Source organism: Bombina bombina, chromosome 5, assembly GCF_027579735.1.
Source record: "Bombina bombina isolate aBomBom1 chromosome 5, aBomBom1.pri, whole genome shotgun sequence".
Lineage (NCBI taxonomy): Eukaryota > Metazoa > Chordata > Amphibia > Anura > Bombinatoridae > Bombina > Bombina bombina.
The window spans coordinates 804,862,756-804,882,691 of record NC_069503.1 but is presented as its reverse complement, the minus strand read 5'-3'; the positions used below and the strand labels follow the sequence as shown (position 1 = coordinate 804,882,691).

The 19,936-nt window shown below is 39.8% G+C and overlaps 1 protein-coding gene across 4 annotated transcripts in view; it reads right to left on the bottom strand.

Annotated features, from left to right (window-relative positions):
- SPIRE1 (spire type actin nucleation factor 1) overlaps nt 1-19,936 on the bottom strand; it is a 418,349-nt gene that overhangs the window by 65,398 nt on the left and 333,015 nt on the right. For all 4 annotated transcript variants that reach the window (XM_053714898.1, XM_053714899.1, XM_053714900.1 and 1 more), the window contains exons 9-10: nt 2,482-2,648; nt 437-527 (exon numbers count right to left, since the gene is read on the bottom strand). In XM_053714898.1, the coding sequence (XP_053570873.1) occupies nt 437-527; nt 2,482-2,648 (258 nt within the window). The remainder of the gene's footprint in view (nt 1-436; nt 528-2,481; nt 2,649-19,936) is intronic.

Genomic DNA, 19,936 nt, shown 5'->3' with positions numbered 1-19,936 from the left:
TCTCATCCATCCCCATGGTTTTTAATTAATCACTTCTATCATCAAATTTACTTTGTTCTTTTGGTATCCTTTGTTGAAAAAAAGAAAAATGTACATCCTACACGACTGGGAGCTAGTTGGTGATTGGGGGCTACACACTCGTCTTTTCATTGGTTCACCAGATGTGTTCAGCTAGCTCATTGCTAGAACATTCCTGCTGTGGAGCTGACTTTAACTATGTGTTTGTAAGGGTTAAATATATTGTTATAAGCAAACAACAGTGCAATCATATAATTTTCTAGTATATTAGAGCATTTCCTTTCTGCATGTTTATGTCACTATAAAATAGAGGACGTTGCAAAGAAAACAGGAGGAACAGAAGTCCTAAAAGATTGAGAAATGGAGAAAGAAATGAGTGACAGATGTAAACCCTTACTGTGTGTTTTGTCTCACTTACCTTTCCTGGTAGTTGCATTTTCTGGGGATACGTCTTCGGCCTGGGAAGTGGACACACTGCTGCTGCTCGTGGACCTGCGCACTGAATCCTCCTGGAAGACAATTTGTTTATATCATGTAAGTGTGTCAGACTGTTAAATGAATCTTAAAGTCATCAGTCACTGTGGTCCAAAAGAGAAATTCCCCAGCATTCTAGCAGTGTGGGCTGTACAATGTGTAGTATTATTGTATGAAGATTTAGAGAATTCACTGTTTAATACATGAATTCCAGGAATGCCAGCATACCAGAAGCAACCAACAATTTAATAATTCTCATTAAAATCTCATTATACCAATGATGCCACAAATGCAACAGATTTAATTTTGCTCCCTATAATAATTCTACAATACATTATATAACAAGAGGAGAATGTATGAAATGTCATTACTGCATCTTGATTTTTTTTAACAGCCTGAAAAACAGTACAATTGTGGGAAATAATTATATAGAGATATTTTCTAAAAGACATTCACACCAAAGGAGGACAAAACCTTGTAAATCTCTGAGTTGTTAAAAGTTTATAAGCTTTCAGAAAAACTGCTTTATCTGAGAAACCTTTATCCATTGAGAATAGAGGATTTAGCTGCATAAGGTCACTGCAAGCACTAATGGATTCTAAAACATAAGATGAAGACTCGCCACAAATGCTGTTCCACCAGCTGAACTAGATCCAAAAACAAACTTCTTATAAGCACAGCAGGAGCTTTTGTTTGCCACACTTGATCTTTTAAATAACTTGAGGGAACAAAACAACTGGAAATGAAAATATGAGGACCTTTTTATTGCCTGTTGAGGGAAAAGTGCCATGATATGAAGCTGCAAGTAATTAACAGGCTTTTGGTACCATGGGGTGGCAACCCTACACATTTCTCCTCAAACAATTTCGTGGACAGACCACTGTCTGGGAAGAAATCTCAAGGGAAATTGAAATGACATATAATTTGCAGATATCACTATAACAATGCTCTGTGCTCAAAACATTTAAGGTAAGGGGGGACCCCAAGGAGACAATGAACCATAAAATTACCCCAAACCAAACAAAAAATGGAACTTAGAGATGACAATCTAATTTAACCTCAGAAACATCCTTCCAACAAGCTGATGAGATTCCTTGATGGCAATCACAACTACTTCATTTGGACAAGTAAAGTCCAGGGAGCTAATGTAAAACCTTTCCACATCCAAAAAATATACAAACACACACATACCAGCCATAGGGCGGTCCTGAATCAGTAATGTTCTGGTTTTTAATTTACCACTTTCGACTAGCAAGATCCTGTCCAACTCCACAAGACCAACGGATGTTAGGGATTGGGTTAGATCTTCATTAAATCAGTAATAGAAAATGAGTGAAAAAAATATTTAGCCTAATCTGCTACTTTGTGGCACATCCCCCTGCCCTTAACACAAGTAAATAATCTCACTGATTATAAAAAGTATTCATTAAAGAATGAGTTCACCAACTGACAGAAGTTGAAGGAAGGCTGAAAATTTATCATATTTACTACGATATCTTGACTCTTGTACTTGCACAGCACTCACCAACTCAGATTACCCCTTTAAGTAGGGGATGGACAGAAAACTCAAAAGCACAAATCTCACCTTTTGCTTGGGTATAACACTTTCCCTCTGCATGCCAGGGGGCATCTTTTACTATTTGTTTATAAAGCAGCAGGAAAAGAAGCACACACTTGAAAGAGCAAACATTTTTCTAGGGCAAGCTATCACTGTTTCATTGAGAGCCTCTACTGTGCACAGACATGTGGAGCATATGTGTGTATGCCCAATCACCCCAATTTAAACACTGTCTGCTAATAGATTCATGGTTGCATGTGTTATATTACATAATTTGCATAACTGCTCAAAAGCTTTCTGTGCAGGTGCGTGTGGCATATAGACATATGCTCCACTTGCTTGTGCACGGTAAAATATAGCACTAAAACAGTGATAACTTTTACCAGAGGCTGCTGAGATAATCACTACTTTATCATAGACACAAACTGTACCTCAGACTCTGAACTTTCCAGCTCAGCCAATGTTGGTGCTTTCAGAAGTCTCTTTCTCTGGACTGCCACTTGCAGGGTCCGGCCGTCCACCTTGGACTCTTGCAGCACACCACCGTTTAACACAGAGCGTACTGACTGTTTTCTAGAGACATCTGGCGAGGGTACGTCTAAGATGTAAAAATGAAGAAAATTTGCATACAGTATAAACCAGAAGCAATACAACACATCATTTTGCTGCAATACATAAGCAAAAAAGTGACAAGAAGGTTCAAAGTAGAATTATTTAGCTATCAACTATTTCATACTATGTTTATAAAAATAAAACAATCAGCCACAAATTAATGAAAATGTCCGTTATATAAAATCACTGTAATGTCTAACATCAGACAGCAGAAGCAGACAAATGACAGCTATGAATATAAGATGCAGTTGAGTAAAACATAGTTGTGACTCATCATTCTATTAATAAAACAACATTTATACACAAAATTACACCAAAATGACTTCCACAGTCCTGGAATTTACCGCCTGATTTTGAATAATTTAGAAAATGGAGTCTCAATGGACAAAATGGCACTAGAAAAAAATAATATTCTCACAAGGCTTAAACAATACAATGGTAAAAAGTAAATTATATTTTAATTACTTATTTTTCCCCATTTCCTGTAATTTAACTCTCTAGAGTTCAGAAACTTAAAGGGAAAGTCTACAATATAATTGTTATTGTTTTAAAAGATAGATAATCCCTTTATTACCCATTCCCCAGTTTTGCACCACCAACCTCTGTGATTATCTTGTATCTAAGCATCTTCTGACAGCCCCCTGATCACACAATGTTGTATTTATTATTTATTGACTTGCATTTTAGTATTATGTTGTGCTAACTCTTAAATAACTCCCCGGGCGTGAACACATTGTTATCTATATGGCCCACATGAACTAGCAGTCTCTTGTTGTGAAATCAAATACAAAAGTATGTGATTAAGAGGCTATCAATAGAGCCTTTGAAACAGGCAGACATTTAGAGGTTTAAATGTTATAAAGTGTATTAATCTAACAATGTTGGTTGTGCAAAGCTGGGGAATGGGTATTAAAGGCATTATCTATCTTTTTTAACAATAACAAGTTTTGTGTAGACTGTCCCTTTAACGAGACCATGTACTATAAAATTGTTTCTCCCTTAATGTATTCCAAATGACTCTCCTACAGATAATATATTTGTCATTCATATTTTCATTGTAGGTCGAGGTTTCTACAGGCATAAGCAGATATTTAAAATAACAAAATAAAGTGGCTGTTTTCAAACAATTTAAGAGTCCATGAGCTAGTGACGTATGAGATAGTAATACCCAAGAAGTGGAACTCCACGCAAGAGTCACTAGAGAGGGAGGGATAAAAATAAAAACAGCCAATTCGCTGAAAAAAAATAATCCACAACCCAAATATAAGTTTATTCTCATAAATAAAAGGAAAAACTTAAATCATAAGCAGAAGAATCAAACTGAAACGGCTGCCTGCAGAACTTTTCTACCAGAAACTGCTTCCGAAGAAGCAAATAAATCAAAATGGTAGAATTTAGTAAATGTATGCAAAGAAGACAAGTTGCTGCTTTGCAAATCTGATCAACTGAAGCTTCATTCTTAAATGGAAACTGATCTAGTAGAATGAGTTGTAATTCTCTGAAGCGGGGCTTTACCCGACTCCAAATAAGCTTGATGAATCAAAAGCTTTAACCACGATGCCAAAGAAACAGCAGAAGCCTTCTGACCTTTCCTGGAACCAGAAAAGATAACAAATAGACTAGAAGTCTTCCTGAAATCTTTAGTAGCTTCAACATAATATTTCAGAGCTCTCGCCACATCCAAAGAATGTAAAGATCTCTCCAAAGAATGCTTAGGATTAGGACACAAAAAAGGGACAACAATTTCTCTATAAATGTTCTTAGAATTCACAACCTTAGGTAAGAATTTAAATGAAGTCCGCAAAACTGCCTTATCCTTATGAAAATTCAGAAAAGGAGATTCACAAGAGAGAGCAGATAATTCAGAAACTATTCTAGCAGAAGAGATGGCCAAAAGGAACAACACTTTCCAAGAAAGTAGTTTAATGTCCAAAGAATGCATAGGCTCAAATGGAGGAACCTGTAAAGCCTTCAAAACCAAATTAAGACTCCAAGGAGGAGAGATTGATTTAATGACAGGCTTGATACGAACCAAAGCCTGTACAAAACAGTAAATATCACGAAGTTTAGCAATTTTGTGCGGAATAAAACAGAAAGAGCAGATATTTGTCCTTTTAAGGAACATGCAGACAAACCTTTATCTAAACCATCCTGAAGAAACTGTAAAATTCTAGGAATTCTAAATTAATACCAAAAGAATTTATGAGAATAACACCATGAAATGTAAGTCTTCCAAACTCGATAATAAATCTTTCAAGAAACAGATTTACGAGCCTGTAACATAGTATTACCTTCAAATTTAATGATTTGAGATCCTGATGGAAAAACGGACCTTGAGACAGAAAGTCCGGCCTTATTGGAAGGGCCCAAGGTTGGGAACTGGACATCCGAACAAGATCCGCATACCAAAACCTGTGAGGCCATGCTGGAGCCACCAGCAACACAAACAATTGCTCCATGATGATTTTGGAGATCACTCTTGGAAGAAGAACTAGAGGCGGGAAAATATAAGCAGGTTGATAACACCAAGGAAGTGTCAACGCCTCCACTGCTTCCGCCCAAGGATCCCTGGACCTGGACCGGTACCTGGGAAGTTTCTTGTTTACATGAGATGCCATCAGATCTATTACTGGAAGACCCCACATCTGAACAATTTGAGACAACACATCTGGATGGAGAGACCACTCTCCCGGATGTAAAGTCTGACGACTGAGATAATCCGCTTCCCAATTGTCTATACCTGGGATATGAACCGCATAAATTAGACAGGAGCTGGATTCCGCCCAAACAAGTATCTGAGATACTTCTTTCATAGCTTGAGGACTGTGAGTCCCACCCTGATGATTGACATATGCCACAGTTGTGATATTGTCTGTCTGAAAACAAATGAACGGTTCTCTCTTCAATAGAAGCCAAAACTGAAGAGCCCTGAGAATCACACAGAGTTCCAAAATATTTATTGGTAATCTCGCCTCTTGAGATTTCTAAATCCCTTGTGCTGTCAGAGATCCCCAAACAGCGACCCAACCTGAAAGACTCGCATCTGTTGTGATCACAGTCCAGGTTAGACAAACGAAAGAGGCCCCTAGAACAATACAATGGTGATCTAACCACCAAGTCAGAGATAGTCGAACATTGGGATTTAAGGATATTAATTGTGATATTCTTGTATAATCCCTGCACCATTGGTTCAGCATACAAAGCTGGAGAGGTCTCATAAGAAAACGAGCAAAGGGGATAGCTTCCGATGCTGCAGTCATGAGACCTAAAACTTCCATGCACATAGCTACTGAAGGGAACGACTGAGACTGAGGGTTCCGACAGGCTGCAACCAATTTCAAAAGTTTCTTGTCCGTTAGAGACAAATTTATGGAGACTGAATCTATCTGGAAACCTAAAAAGGTTACCCTTGTCTAAGGAATCAAAGAACTTTTTGGTAAATTGATCCTCCAACTATGTTTTTGAAGAAACAACACTAGTTAATTTGTGTGAGATTCTGCAGAACGTAAAAACTGAGCAAGTACCAAGATATCGACAAATAAGGAAACACCGCAATACCCCCGCTCTCTGATTACAGAGTAGTGCACGAGAACCTTTGAAAAGATTCTTGGAGCTGTCACTAGGCCAAAAGGAAGAGCAACAAATTGGTAATGCTTGTCTAGAAAAGAGAATCTCAGGAACTGATAGTGATCTGGATGAATCGGAATATGAAGATATGCATCCTGTAAGTCTATTGTGGACATATAATGCCCTTGCTGAGCAAAAGGCAGAATAGTCCTTATAGTCACCATTTTGAAAGTTGGTACTCTTACATATCGATTCAAAATTTTTAGATCCAAAACTGGTCTGAATGAATTTTCTTCTTTGGGAAAATGAATAGATTTGAATAAAACCCCAGACCCTGTTCCTGAAACGGAACTGGCATGATTACACCTGATAACTCCAGGTTTGAAACACACTTCAGGAAAGCCCGAGCCTATACTGGGTATGCAGGGATGGGTGAGAGAAAAAATCTTCTCACAGGCGGTCTTACTCTGAATCCTATTCTGTACCCCTGAGAGACAATACTCTGAATCCATTGATTTTGGACAGAATTGGTCCAAACATCTTTGAAAAATCTTAATTTGCCCCCTACCAGCTGAGCTGGAATGAGGGCGGCGCCTTGATGCGGACTTGGAGGCTGGCTTTGATCTCTTAAATGGCTTGAATTTATTCTAATTTGAGGAAGGCTTCCAATTAGAAGCAGATTTCTTGGGGGAGAGATTAGGTTTCTGTTCCTTATTTTTTTTTTTTTTTTTCAAAATAATTTTTATTGAGGTAAGACAACATACATAAACAGATTCTTGAGAAAACAGCATGGCAACATGCCCATATGACATACAGTAAAGTTTATACAGCTAATAAAACAGACATTTCCTCAAGAAGACTATATATCCTATTCAGGTCTAAACCTGGAAGCACATTATCCAGCCATGAATGTTACCTCTTTTTACAAAAGTACATTTACTATCGGACATTGAACATGCAATATAACAAATAACCAGTTTTAAGCCTAGATTTCGGTAGTAATTTCTTAGTATACTCAGGCTTATACTTGTCCATAATAAGGAAATTAGTAGTATCAGTAATATACATTTTTTCACAGAACCCCCTGAAAACACGCGAAAATATGTGGTATATACCTCGTGTGAAAATTAGCGACCACTCTAGGGCCACAGGTGTTAAAAATAGGAATGAGGTAAATGTAAGGGGTTATAGCTGCAGGGACCCTCTAGGGCCCAATATATAAAGCTTGCTCGCCCGATACTACTATACTATAGTAACCTCTATAGTAACCTCTATTTTTTTCTCTCCTTAATTACCAAGGCCACTTACAGACCCCGCAAATGTATAACTCTAGTCTGAGGGATTGTGAGCCACTCAAGCCCCCTTCGGGCCTGCACTTTAGTTCAAAATATGCAACAGTTATAACAACCTAAGCAGAGAGCCAAGAGCTCCCAGGAAATCAAGAGCCATTAGACAGAGGAGCATATTGACATGTTGAACTTAGTCTCAAATCTAATTTTCTACACAAATCTTAAGACTAACAAAGTGAGCCAGTATTAGTCCCTGAAATATATGTATATATATATATATATATATATATATATATATATATATATATATATATATATATATATATATATAGTAGGAGTTCAAAAGTTAAAAGGAAAGTTAAGGCCTCCACAGAGGACTAAAAATGGTAATTCTTGTCCTAATCTTACTATAATCTATAGGTACCATATGTAGCAATTTTGAGTAGGGATCCTACTATATAACTAGACAGGGGAAAAATGTGCCCTAGCCGCACAGTCTCGGCCGCAGACAGCGCACCCAGGTTGCTAGGGAACTAAAGACATCTATGTGATAAAAAGCAAGCTACTCATTTATAAGGAGGCTTCCCCTACTACCCACTAAAATAGACAGAGAGTTACATATGAATTAAGGTTGTGCTCAGGCTAAAGAGATAAATTCAGAGAGCTATAGTATTGCAAGGCCCACATAATCAGCTCAGTTAATGGTACACATATGAGGTAACATCTAGACATAGAAATTATATTAGACATGTGAACGCTAAAATGCACCCCAGCAAGATATCCTTAATATACACTCTGCATCAGCTATAGAACTCCTATCATGACTAAGTATAATAGCACCCTTAATACACAGAATTGATAATGAACTTAGACAGATAACACAGTGGAGTTCCTCTTGTAAACACATATATGGAGGTAGCACAGTTAGGAATCTCAATGACACTTACAACAGAACAGGGGGTATTAACCAGAATTTGAGTACAATACAAGCAGTCTCTCCTCTATTCGAGTGAATAATATATAAAGTCCATCATTACTACAGGAAATAGAGACATGACTGTTTCCATTCACACTTATAGTAGCCATACACAACCTCCTTATCGGAGCTTCGGACTCTTGGTCGTCATAAAATAAATAGGGTCGCAACTCGCAACCCCCTGAACCGACAGTATGTTGGATGTTTAGGCAGGAACATAACAGACAAGAACCGTCTCACCTACTTTAACAGTCCTCAGCTGCCAACAAGTTGTAAGAATTTATCCTACCCCGGTTCTATTATGAGAAATGTCCCAGCAGTTCATATCTTGTTGCAGGGCGGCTTGCCAAAACAGATGTAGCATATCGAAGTAACGCCCCAGGACATCCATGTAACAGGGGTATTGATAGGAATGCCCAGCCGGGCCTTTTACCTCCTGAGACGTAGTGCCGTGATCTCTAAGCGATCCAGCACCAGAAGGGCCAATTCCGCTCTCACACAGGTCAGCAGGGGAACATCCCGAGCCGGGACGCCGAGAGTAATCCTCCACTGATGAGTCTCGCACCTCCTTGTGTTCCCCGGGTTGCCAGTAGGTGTCTGTAGGATCGCCCCAAATAACCTCCGCTGGCTCAAAGTCCCCGTTTTGTAAAGTGTCACACGGGAGGAGGGGGTCAGATAAACTCTGCATCATGCAGCTACTATCTCCTGCCGCTGGACAAATTTCTGAGCTTACGCTCTGCAGCTCAGGGGACCGCAATGCTCTCCATGACACCTCTCCCCACGTGGCAGCTCTATCTGGAGATGCCGGTGTATTCATAGATAATATAATTTTGTCTATTCTCGCACATATTTTCATCTCGTAGTCCTCCATCAGAGCCTTGAAAACACAATATAACTCCTCCATGGCAGTAAAATAACAAATGAATGCAGAGGCACAGTGTTTACTCTGCTCACCCAGTTCCCTGGGGGGGGTGCTGAGTACTCTTCCTTACAGGCCGCCAAGAGATCTCCCAGCGATCCAGTCTGGGAGGCCTCTGTCCTTTAAATATAGGTATCTTTCAATCCAGCTGAGAGTCGGCTGCTTAAATAGATTCAATTTTAGGCTGGATGGGTGCACAAATTGTCATTTACAAGGCGGATTGCAAATCATTTGGACAGAGCTCCCAGTTTAGCAGCCATCTTGGGCTTCTATTCCTTATTTTGACGAAAGGAACGAAAATGGTTAGAAGCTTTAGATTTACCCTTAGGTCTTGTATCCTGAGGCAAAAAAATTCCCTTTCCACCAGTGACAGTTGAAATTATTGAATCCAACTGAGAACCAAATAACTTATTACCTTGGAAAGAAAGAGATAGCAATCTGGAATTAGAAGTCATGTCAGAATTCCAAGATTTAAGCCACAAAGCTCTTCTAGCTAAAATAGCTAAAGACAGATTTAACATAAAAAAATGGCATCACAAATAAAATTATTAGCATGTTGAATCAAGTTAACAATCATGATCCAATACTTGTTGCGCTAAAGTTTCCAACCAAAAGGTTAAAGCAACTGCAACATCAGCCAAAGAAATAGCAGGCCTGAGAAGATGACCTGAATATAAATAGGCTTTCCTTAGATAAGCTTCAAGTTTCCTATCTAAAGGATCTTTAAAAGAAGTACTATCTTCCGTAGGAATAGTAGTACGTTTAGCAAGAGTAGAGATAGCCCCGTCAACTTTGGGGATCTTTTCCCAAAACTCCTAACTGCTGGCAAAGGATACAATTTTTTAAACCTTGAAGAAGGAATAAAAGAAGTACCAGGCCTATTCCATTCCTTAAAAATCATATCAGAAATAGCATCAGGAACTGGAAAAACCACAGGAGGTTTATAAACAGAATTTAAACGTTTACTAGTTTTAATATCAAGAGGACTAGTCTTCTTAATATCCAATATAATCAACACTTGTTTAACAAAGAACGAATGTACTCCATTTTAAATAAATAAGTAGATTTGTCAGTGTCAATATCTGAGGAAGGATCTTCTGAATCAGATAGATCCTCATCAGAGGAGGATAATTCAGTATGTTGTCGGTCATTTGAAATTTCATCAAGTTTATGAGAAGTTTTAAAAGACCTTTACATTTATTAGAACGCGGGATGGCAGACAAAGCCTTCTGAATAGAATCAGCAATAAATTCTTATAAATTCACAGGTATATCTTGTACATTAGATGTTAAAGGAACAGCAACAGGCAATGTACTATTACTGATGGACACATTCTCTGCATGTAAAAGTTTATCATGACAACTTATTACAAACCACAGCTGGAGATATAATCTCCACAAGATTACAACAAATGTACTTAGCTTTGGTAGAACTGTTATCAGTCAGCAGGGTTCCAACAGTGATTTTTGAGACAGGATCAGATTGAGACATCTTGCAAATGTAAGAGAAAAAACAACATATAAAGCAAAATGATCAATTTCCTTATATGGAAGTTTCAGGAATGGGAAAAAAATGCATACAGCATAGCCCTCTAATAGAGAAAAAAAGGCAAGAGGCATATAGGAATGGGGTTTAAAACAATGAAAATACAGGTATACCTCACTTTACAGCGATTCGCTAATACAGCCCTTTGTGGAGCTGAAGTTCAACCTCCAAGGATTTTGAAACAGTGCTGTAATCATCATGAGATTGCTAGAAAAGTGACTGGCATCATTTTGTTATACTTAGTTCACTCTGTTTATAGCATTACAGTGCAATCTGTGTCTCAGTGTTATAGTCTGGGAAATTTTACTACAGTAATTGTCACTATTTTACAGGTACAGTATTTATTAAATACTAATTGAATACTTGCATTGCTAGTGTTAAACTAAACGTAGCACTATTGCACCCATAATATAAGTTAGTTCAAACATGTTTTCAAGATTTTAAACACTGAAAAGAAAGCTAAAACTGCCTTGTTTCACTTTAAGGCGGTTTTCACTTTACAGCGGGGCTCCGGTCCCTAACCCGCTGTATGAGTGGGGTATACCTGTAGTTGGCACCAAGTATGACGCACAAACAAACAGACATATTTTTGGCGCTAACAACATCAGGAAATGACACACTCGTGTCATTGAAGACGCAACCTTGTGAAAGGACTAGGCGTTGAGAAAGACGCCGGAAATGACGAATTTGCGTCATCGAATGTAACTTTGCGGCAAAAAAATCTTGCGCCAAAAATAACGCAATATACTTTGGCATTTTGCGCCCTTGCAAGCCTAATTCTGCCTGCAAATTTAAAATGACAGTCAATTGAAAAAAAGACTATACCCCAGGTAAGAAATACATTTTCCTAAAAAATGCATTTCCCAGATATGAAACTGACAGTCTGCAAAAAGGAAATTTATGTTTACCAGATAAATGTATTTCTTTTACGATATGACGAGTTCACGGATTTCATCCTTACTTATGGGATATCGCCTCCTGGTCAGCAGGAGGAGGCAAAGAGCTCCACAGCAGAGCTGTATATATAGCTCCTCCCTTCCCTCCCACTCCAGTCATACGACCGAAGTTAGGAAGAGAAAGGAAAAGCCAAGGAGCAGAGGTGACTGAAGTTTAACAAAAATAAAAACCTGTCTTTAGAAAAAACGACAGGGAGGGCCATGGACTCGTCATATCGTAAAAGAAATACATTTATCAGGAAAGCATAAATTTCCTTTTCTTTTACAAGATATGACGAGTCCACGGATTTCATCCTTACTTATGGGATACAATACCAAAGCTATAGGACACGGATAAAAGGGAGGGACAAGACAGGAACCTAAATGGAAAGCACCACTGCTTGAAGAACCTTTATCCCAAAAACAGCCTCGGACAAGGCAAAAGTATCAAATTTGGAAAATTTGGAAAAAGTGTGAAGAGACGACCAAGTTGCGGCCTTGCAAATCTGTTCAACAGAAGCATCATTTTTAAATGCCCATGAGGAAGCCACAGCCCTAGTGGAATGAGCCGTAATTCGTTCTGGAGGCTGCTGTCCAGCAGTCTCATATGCAACACGGATGATACTTCTCAGCCAAAAAGAAAGAGGTAGCCGTAGCTTTCTGACCCCTACATTTCCCAGAAAAAAACAACAAATAATGAAGATGCTTGACGAAAATCCTTAGTCGCCTGCAAATAGAACTTCAAGGCACGGACTACGTCCAAATTATGTAACAGACGCTCCTTCTTAGAAGAAGGGTTAGGACACAAGGAAGGAACAACAATTTCCTGATTAATATTCTTGTTAGAAACCACCTTAGGAAGAAAACCAAGTTTGGTACGTAACACCATCTTATCCGAATGGAAAATAAGATAAGGAGAATCACATTGTAATGCTGAAAGATCAGAAACTTAATATCTATGGAATGCATAGGTTCAAACGGAACCCCTTGAAGAACATAAAGAACTAAATTCAAGCTCCAAGGAGGAGCAATTGGTCTAAACACAGGTCTGATTCTAGTCAGGGCCTGACAAAAAGATTGAACATCTGGAACATCTGCCAGACGCTTGTGTAGCAAAATAGACAAAGCAGAAATCTGTCCCTTTAAGGAACTTGCTGAAAACCCTTTCTCCAATCCTCCTTGGAGAAAAGATAAAATCCTGGGAATCCTAACCCTACTCCATGAGTAGCCCTTGGATTCGCACCAATAAAGATAAAGATATTTACTCCATATCTTATGGCAAATCTTTCTAGTCACAAGCTTGCGTGCCTGAATCAAGGTATCAATGACCGCATCAGAGAACCCCGGCTTAGATAAAATCAAACGTTCAATCTCCAAGCAGTCAGCTGCAGAGAAATTAGATTCGGATGATGGAAGGGTCCCTGAATGAGAAGGTCCTGCCTCAATGGAAGCTTCCACGTTGGCAGAGATGACATGTCCATCAGATCGGCATACCAAGTCCTGCGAGGCCACGCAGGAGCGATGAGAATCACTGAAGCCCTCTCCTGTTTGACTCGAGCAATCACCCGGGGAAGGAGAGCAAATGGAGGAAACACATAAGCTAGGCTGAACGACCAAGGCGCTGCCGCGGCATCTATCAGTTCGGTCTGAGGATCCCTGGACCTGGATCCGTATCTCGGGAGCTTGGCATTCTGACGAGATGCCATAAGATCCAACTCCGGCCTGCACCATCTGAGAATCAGGGTGGCAAAGACCTCCGGGTGGAGTTCCCACTCCCCCAGATGAAAAGTCTGTCTGCTCAAAAAATCCGCTTCCCAGTTGTCTACTACTGGGATATAGATTGCTGAGAGATAACAAGAGTGAGCCTCCGCCCCCCGAATTATCTTGGATACTTCTGTCATCGCCAAGGAACTCCTTGTTCCTCCCTGATGATTGATGTAAGCCACAGTTGTGATGTTGTCCGACTGAAATCGGATGAACTTTGCCAAAGCCAACTGAGGCTAAGCCTGAAGAGCATTGAATATTGCCCTCAACTCCAAAATATTGATTGGAAGTAGGGACTCCGATCGAGTGCACACACCCTGAGCCTTCAGGGAATGCCAGACTGCACCCCATCCTAGTAGACTGGCGTCCATTGTCACTATCACCCAGGAGGGTCTGCGGAAGCACGCCCCTTGGGACAGATGATCCTGTGACAACCACCAAAGAAGAGAGTCTCTTGTCTCCTGATCCAGATTTATCTGAGGAGACAAATTTGCATAATCTCTTTTCCACTGTCTGAGCATGCTCAGTTGTAGAGGTCTGAGATGAAAACAAGCAAACAGAATGATGTCCATTGCCACCACCATCAATCCAAATACCTCCATGCACTGAGCCACTGATGGCCGAGGATTGGAATGAAGGGCTCGGCATTTATTCAGAATCTTTAATTTTCTGACTTCCGTCAAGAAGATTTTCATGGATATAGAGTCTATTAGAGTTCCCAGGAAAGGAACCCTTGTCTGTGGAATTAGTGAACTTTTTTCTAGATTCACCTTCCACCCGTGAGTCCTTAGAAAAGCCAGAACCATGTCGGTATGAAACTTTGTCAGGTGATAAGATGACGCCTGGATCAGAATATCGTCCAGATAAGGCACCACTGCAATGCCCTGCGGTCTGAGAACTGCCAGCAGAGACCCTAGAACCTTCATGAAGATCCTGGGTGCTGTGGCCAGCCCGAAAGGAAGAGCCACAAACTGAAAATGTTTGTCCAGGAAGGCAAACCTTAGGAACTGGTTATGATCTTTGTGGCTAGGAATATGAAGATATGCATCCTTTAAGTCCACGGTAGTCATATATTGACCCTCCTGGATCAATGGAAGAATTGTCCGAATAGTCTCCATCTTGAAGGATGGAACTCTGAGAAACTTGTTTAGACTCTTGAGATCTAAAATGGGTCGGAAAGTTCCCTCCTTCTTGGGAACCACAAAAAGATTTGAGTGTATTGGAACGGGACAGATTACTCCCATGGTGGAGAGGTCTTCTACACAACGTAAGAACGCCTCACTTTTTATCTGGTCTACAGACAATCATGAAAGAAGAAATCTTCTCCTTGGGAAGGAATTTTTGAACTCCAACTGATACCCTTGAGACACTATTTCTAGTGTCCAGGGATCCTGAAAGTCTCTTATCCAAGCCTGGACAAAGAGAGAAAGTCTACCCCCTAATAGATCCGGTCCCGGATCGGGGGCTGCCCCTTCATGCTGTCTTGGTAGCAGCGGCAGGCTTCTTGGGTTGTTTACCCTTGTTCCAACCCTAGTTAGGTTTCCAGGTGGGTTTGGCTTGAGAAAAATTCCCTTCCTGTTTAACAGAAGAGGAAGAGGGAATTCCCTTGAAGTTTCGAAAGGAACGAAAATGATTCTGTCGTCCCCTTTGTTTAGCTGTTTTATCCTGAGGAAGGAGGTGACCCTTACCTCACGTAATGTCAGAAATGATCTCCTTCAAGTCAGGCCCAAACAGGGTCTTACCATTGAAAGGAATTCGCCAAGAGCTTTGATTTAGAGGACACATCCGCAGACCAAGATTTTAACCATAAGGCTCTGCGCACTAAAATGGAAAATCCTGAATTCTTAGCCGCCAATTTGGCAATCTGAAAGGCGGCGTCCATAATAAAAGAATTAGCCAGCTTAAGGGCCTTAATTCTATCCATTATTTCTTTTATAGGAGTCTCAGTCTTAAGGGACTCTTCTAGAGCGTCAAACCAAAAGGCAGCCGCAGTTGTGAATGTTACAATGCAGGCCGTCGGTTGTAATAGAAACCCTTGATGAATATAAAGCTTTTTTAGAAGACCCTCCAACTTTTAATCCATAGGGTCTTTGAAAGCACAACTGTCCTCAATAGGCATAGTTGTACGCTTAGCCAGGGTAGAGATAGCTTCCTCCACCTTAGGGAGCGTCTGCCAAGAGTCCCGAACGGTATCAGCTATAGGGTACATTTTCCTAAACATAGGGGAAGGGGAGAACGGGATACCCGGTTTCTCCCATTCCCTTGTAATAATTTACGAAATTCTCTTAGGAACCGGAAACACATCGGAATAAGAAGGGACCTCTAAGTATTTGTCCATCTTACTCAATTTCTCTGGAGGGACCACAATAGATGGATGACATGACTGCAGCCATATCCTGCAGAGTAAATGTAGCAGACGCCGTTGAAGAACATGGCGTCACCTGTGCAGCGTTAAAGGCTGTGACTCTTGGGAAGAAAGATGCGGCATAGCCTGAATTTCATCAGTCTGAGGATCTTCATTAGATACATCTTTATTAAAGAAAATTTGTTCTTTACACTGTAAAGCCCTATCAACAAATGGGGACAAAGTGTAACAGGGGGTTCCACAATGGCATCTAAACACATGGGACATGTACTTTGCTCAATGTCATCCATGTTAACAAACCATGATAACAGAGAAAAAAAATACAAGCAAAACATGGTCGAGTCACAGAAACAGTAATACTAATAAAGACTATAGTACTGTGTCTTTAAATACTCCCTCTGCGCTAACCCTTCTTTATAGGCAAAAAACAGAGAGAAGCTCTTAATAATCTTATTCACACTCGGTGGACTAACTGGGCAAAAAAAAATTAAAAACAACAGACACCTTGCCGCAGCTCTGCTGCGGCTCCTACCTGCCTCCCCTTGCTCGACCCGATCACCCCTCGTACGGTGCTCCTAAGGTCACTTGTAAACTCTCACAACAAGCGAACTTAGGGGCCGTGAGGAACACTGCCAGATGGAACTAATGGAGAAATAACTGCGCTGAAGCTCGCGAACATCAAGCCCCACCCATCGTGGGCGTAAACATAAACACCTCCAAAAAACAAACTGAGAACCGCCATTTACCAGGGCATTAAAAAAGTTAAAAAACATGACCTCCGGTAGAGTACCCCAGCGTTAGCCTTATAAGCCCATATTCTCACCGCAACCAGACTTGCCACATATTATACAGTGTCTAGCACCATCATACCACAACACTTCTTAGTCTCTCTCAGAACGCTAGGGGAATAAACGTATGTTAGATCTCATACTCTTGTCTAAATGAGGAGCAACATATTGTAGCAGGGAAGCCCTTATTACACTTAGCCCCTGATAGCAAATATAAAGTACAGTTAAATCTGGGATATGCTGCAGAGCCCCAGAGTAAAACAAAACTGCACCTACCTCCATGCTGAGGAACAGCATAAAAACTCACAGTGTCAAGAGGTCCACCCTTCCTCCTGAGGTCCTGTGAAGATAGAGGGGTCTTAGTTAAATTTCTCTAAGACCAGCACAACAGAGCAGCACAATAATGGGAGGTGCAGCAAGGCTAAAACCCCACCAGTTCCCATATTGGTGAGGCAATAACTGCAGAGGCTGCTCTATAGTAAAAACAGTACACATTGGCACCATTTAAAAATAAAAAACTCTTGATTGAAGAATCTAAACTAAACACCTCACTTTACCTCTTCCTGTCACTAACAAAGGCAAAGAGAATGACTGGAGTGGGAGGGAAGGGAGGAGCTATATATACAGCTCTGCTGTGGAGCTCTTTGCCTCCTCCTGCTGACCAGGAGGCGATATCCCATGAGTAAGAATGAAATCCGTGGACTCGTCTTATCTTGTAAAAGAAATACATATATTTAGAAAATTATATAAATACATAAAGTATCAAACCATAGCTGAGAGTGTCTTGGTAAGTATGCTTTCATTACTTAAGACACTCTCAGCTATGGTATGGGGTGTCTTTTGGTAAGTATGTTTTCATTACTTAAAAGACACCCATCTATATGTATATATTAGCGCCTTGAGACCCTCACGGGTGATTAGTTTGCGCTCTATAAGTACCCAATAGATAGATCCACATATAGCAGATAGCCAAACCAGTACTGAAACGGTTATCAGTCGAGGTAATGGAATATGAGAGTATATCGTCGATCTGAAAAGGGAGGTAGGAGATGAATCTCTACGACTGAAAACAGAGAACCTATGAAATAGATATCCCGTGAGGAAAAACATTGCATTCAATAGGTGATACTCCCTTCATATCCCTCTGACATTCACTGTACTCTGAGAGGAATCGGGCTTCAAAATGCTGAGAAGCGCATATCAACGTAGAAATCTTAGCACAAACTTACTTCACCACCTCCATAGGAGGCAAAGTTTGTAAAACTGAATGGTGGGTGTGGTGAGGGGTGTATTTATAGGCATTTTGAGGTTTGGGAAACTTTGCCCCTCCTGGTAGGATTGTATATTTCATACGTCACTAGCTCATGGACTCTTGCCAATTACATGAAAGAAATAGTTTCTCCCTTAATGTATTCCAAATGACTCTCCTACAGATAATATATTTGTCATTCATATTTTCATTGTAGGTCGTGGTTTCTACAGGCATAAGCAGATATTTAAAATATCAAAATAAAGTGGCTGTTTTCAAACAATTTAATATACTCCAGCAGGTAAAATGGACCATTGGTAACACATTAAATGTGAGTACAATGCCCCTTTAACCCTGCTATATACTACACATGTGTAATCAGTGTGATAGCCTAATTCACCTCAGCAGAGGAGATTAGACTTTATAAAGGGTGTGTTCCTGAACTGCAAAACTATGAAATCTGCTAACAAAATGTTAAATGAAAGGATTTTAAAACATTTATTTTTTTATGTAAACATTTTACAATGTAGTGTTTAAAGGGAGAGTAAAAACCTTCTATAGTTACAAGATAATTATGTTGTTTGCTATAGAATAACATATCAGCCAAGCCTAAAAGATTTTAAAACAAAATCATCTTGTTTGTTGCGATTTGTTTCTAATAGCTAAATGTCAAAGCCATTTGAAAGAAACAATGTGGGCTTAAGTCTATAGACAATATGGCTAGTCATGGTTATATTGTTAGCAGAAATGCATTGTTTTGCAATTGTTGTCAGTTAAATCCAAATAGAGCAGTATATGTAACAGGGTTAGCCTGAGAATTAGATAATGCACAGTTTTCAGAGCTAAATTACATTAAACGAGGGCAAAAGATAATAAAAATATATTGCAAAGTTTTTCTACTACACGTAACTAAACATTTTATATAAAAATCTCAGGGTGTCCATTTAATTCTTGATATTTCTAATTCATATAAATGAAAAAATGTTTTAAATCACTTTAATCCCTTCACACCGTTAGGATGTTCCATGACGTTCTAACAGCGCTGGGCTGTATTGCCGTTAGAACCTCATGGAATGTCCTTACTGCTATGACGTGTTCCTTCCTGAGTGCTGGATACTGTTGGTGGACGTGCTTAGCAACTCAGACAGTCTCCCAGGATCCAATCAGCACTCAGGAGCAGTGATGATCAGTCACTGCAACAATGTATCAGCCAATGAGTGGAATCATGAAAAACATGTGCTGCATTGCTGAAAAATATACATATATAAAATTAACATTTTCACTGCTGAATACAGTGTTATTACTGTGATCAGCCTGATCAGTAACATAGTTCTGTCTAGTAGTTTTGGGGTGTTTTTATATAAAGTTTTTTTTAGTTGTTAACCCTTTCCTGCTGTTCTTGATCACTGCCTTTTGTCCAAGATCCTTCCGTGTTTTTTTTTTTCTAGTTTATTAGAAAATAAAATTGAAGGAATTGGGGGGTGGTAATTGGGAGGGCCTTATCTGACAGCGATAGTGCTCTCTGCCTTCCACCAACTAAAAGGAGGCGTCCAGCAACATCTGATCAAAATTGGCTACCCCAAAATGTAACTGTCCCTGAAATACCCCCATTTACAGCAACTTCTGGCATCACAACTAACAATAAATAGGTTGTGAGCCAATTAATTGTTTAAACCTGTTTCTGACATGTTTGAGACTTAAGTTGCTCAAACAAATTTATATGCCAGTCAGTATCTGTCAGAAAATCCAGAGTCTCAGTATGTTAGAAAAAATACCTGGCACCCCACTGACCTATCCGAGATTAAAAAGTTTTGGGCACTGACTTTGTTAAAGGGATACTAAGCCCAAATTTTTTTCTTTCATGATTTAGATAGAGC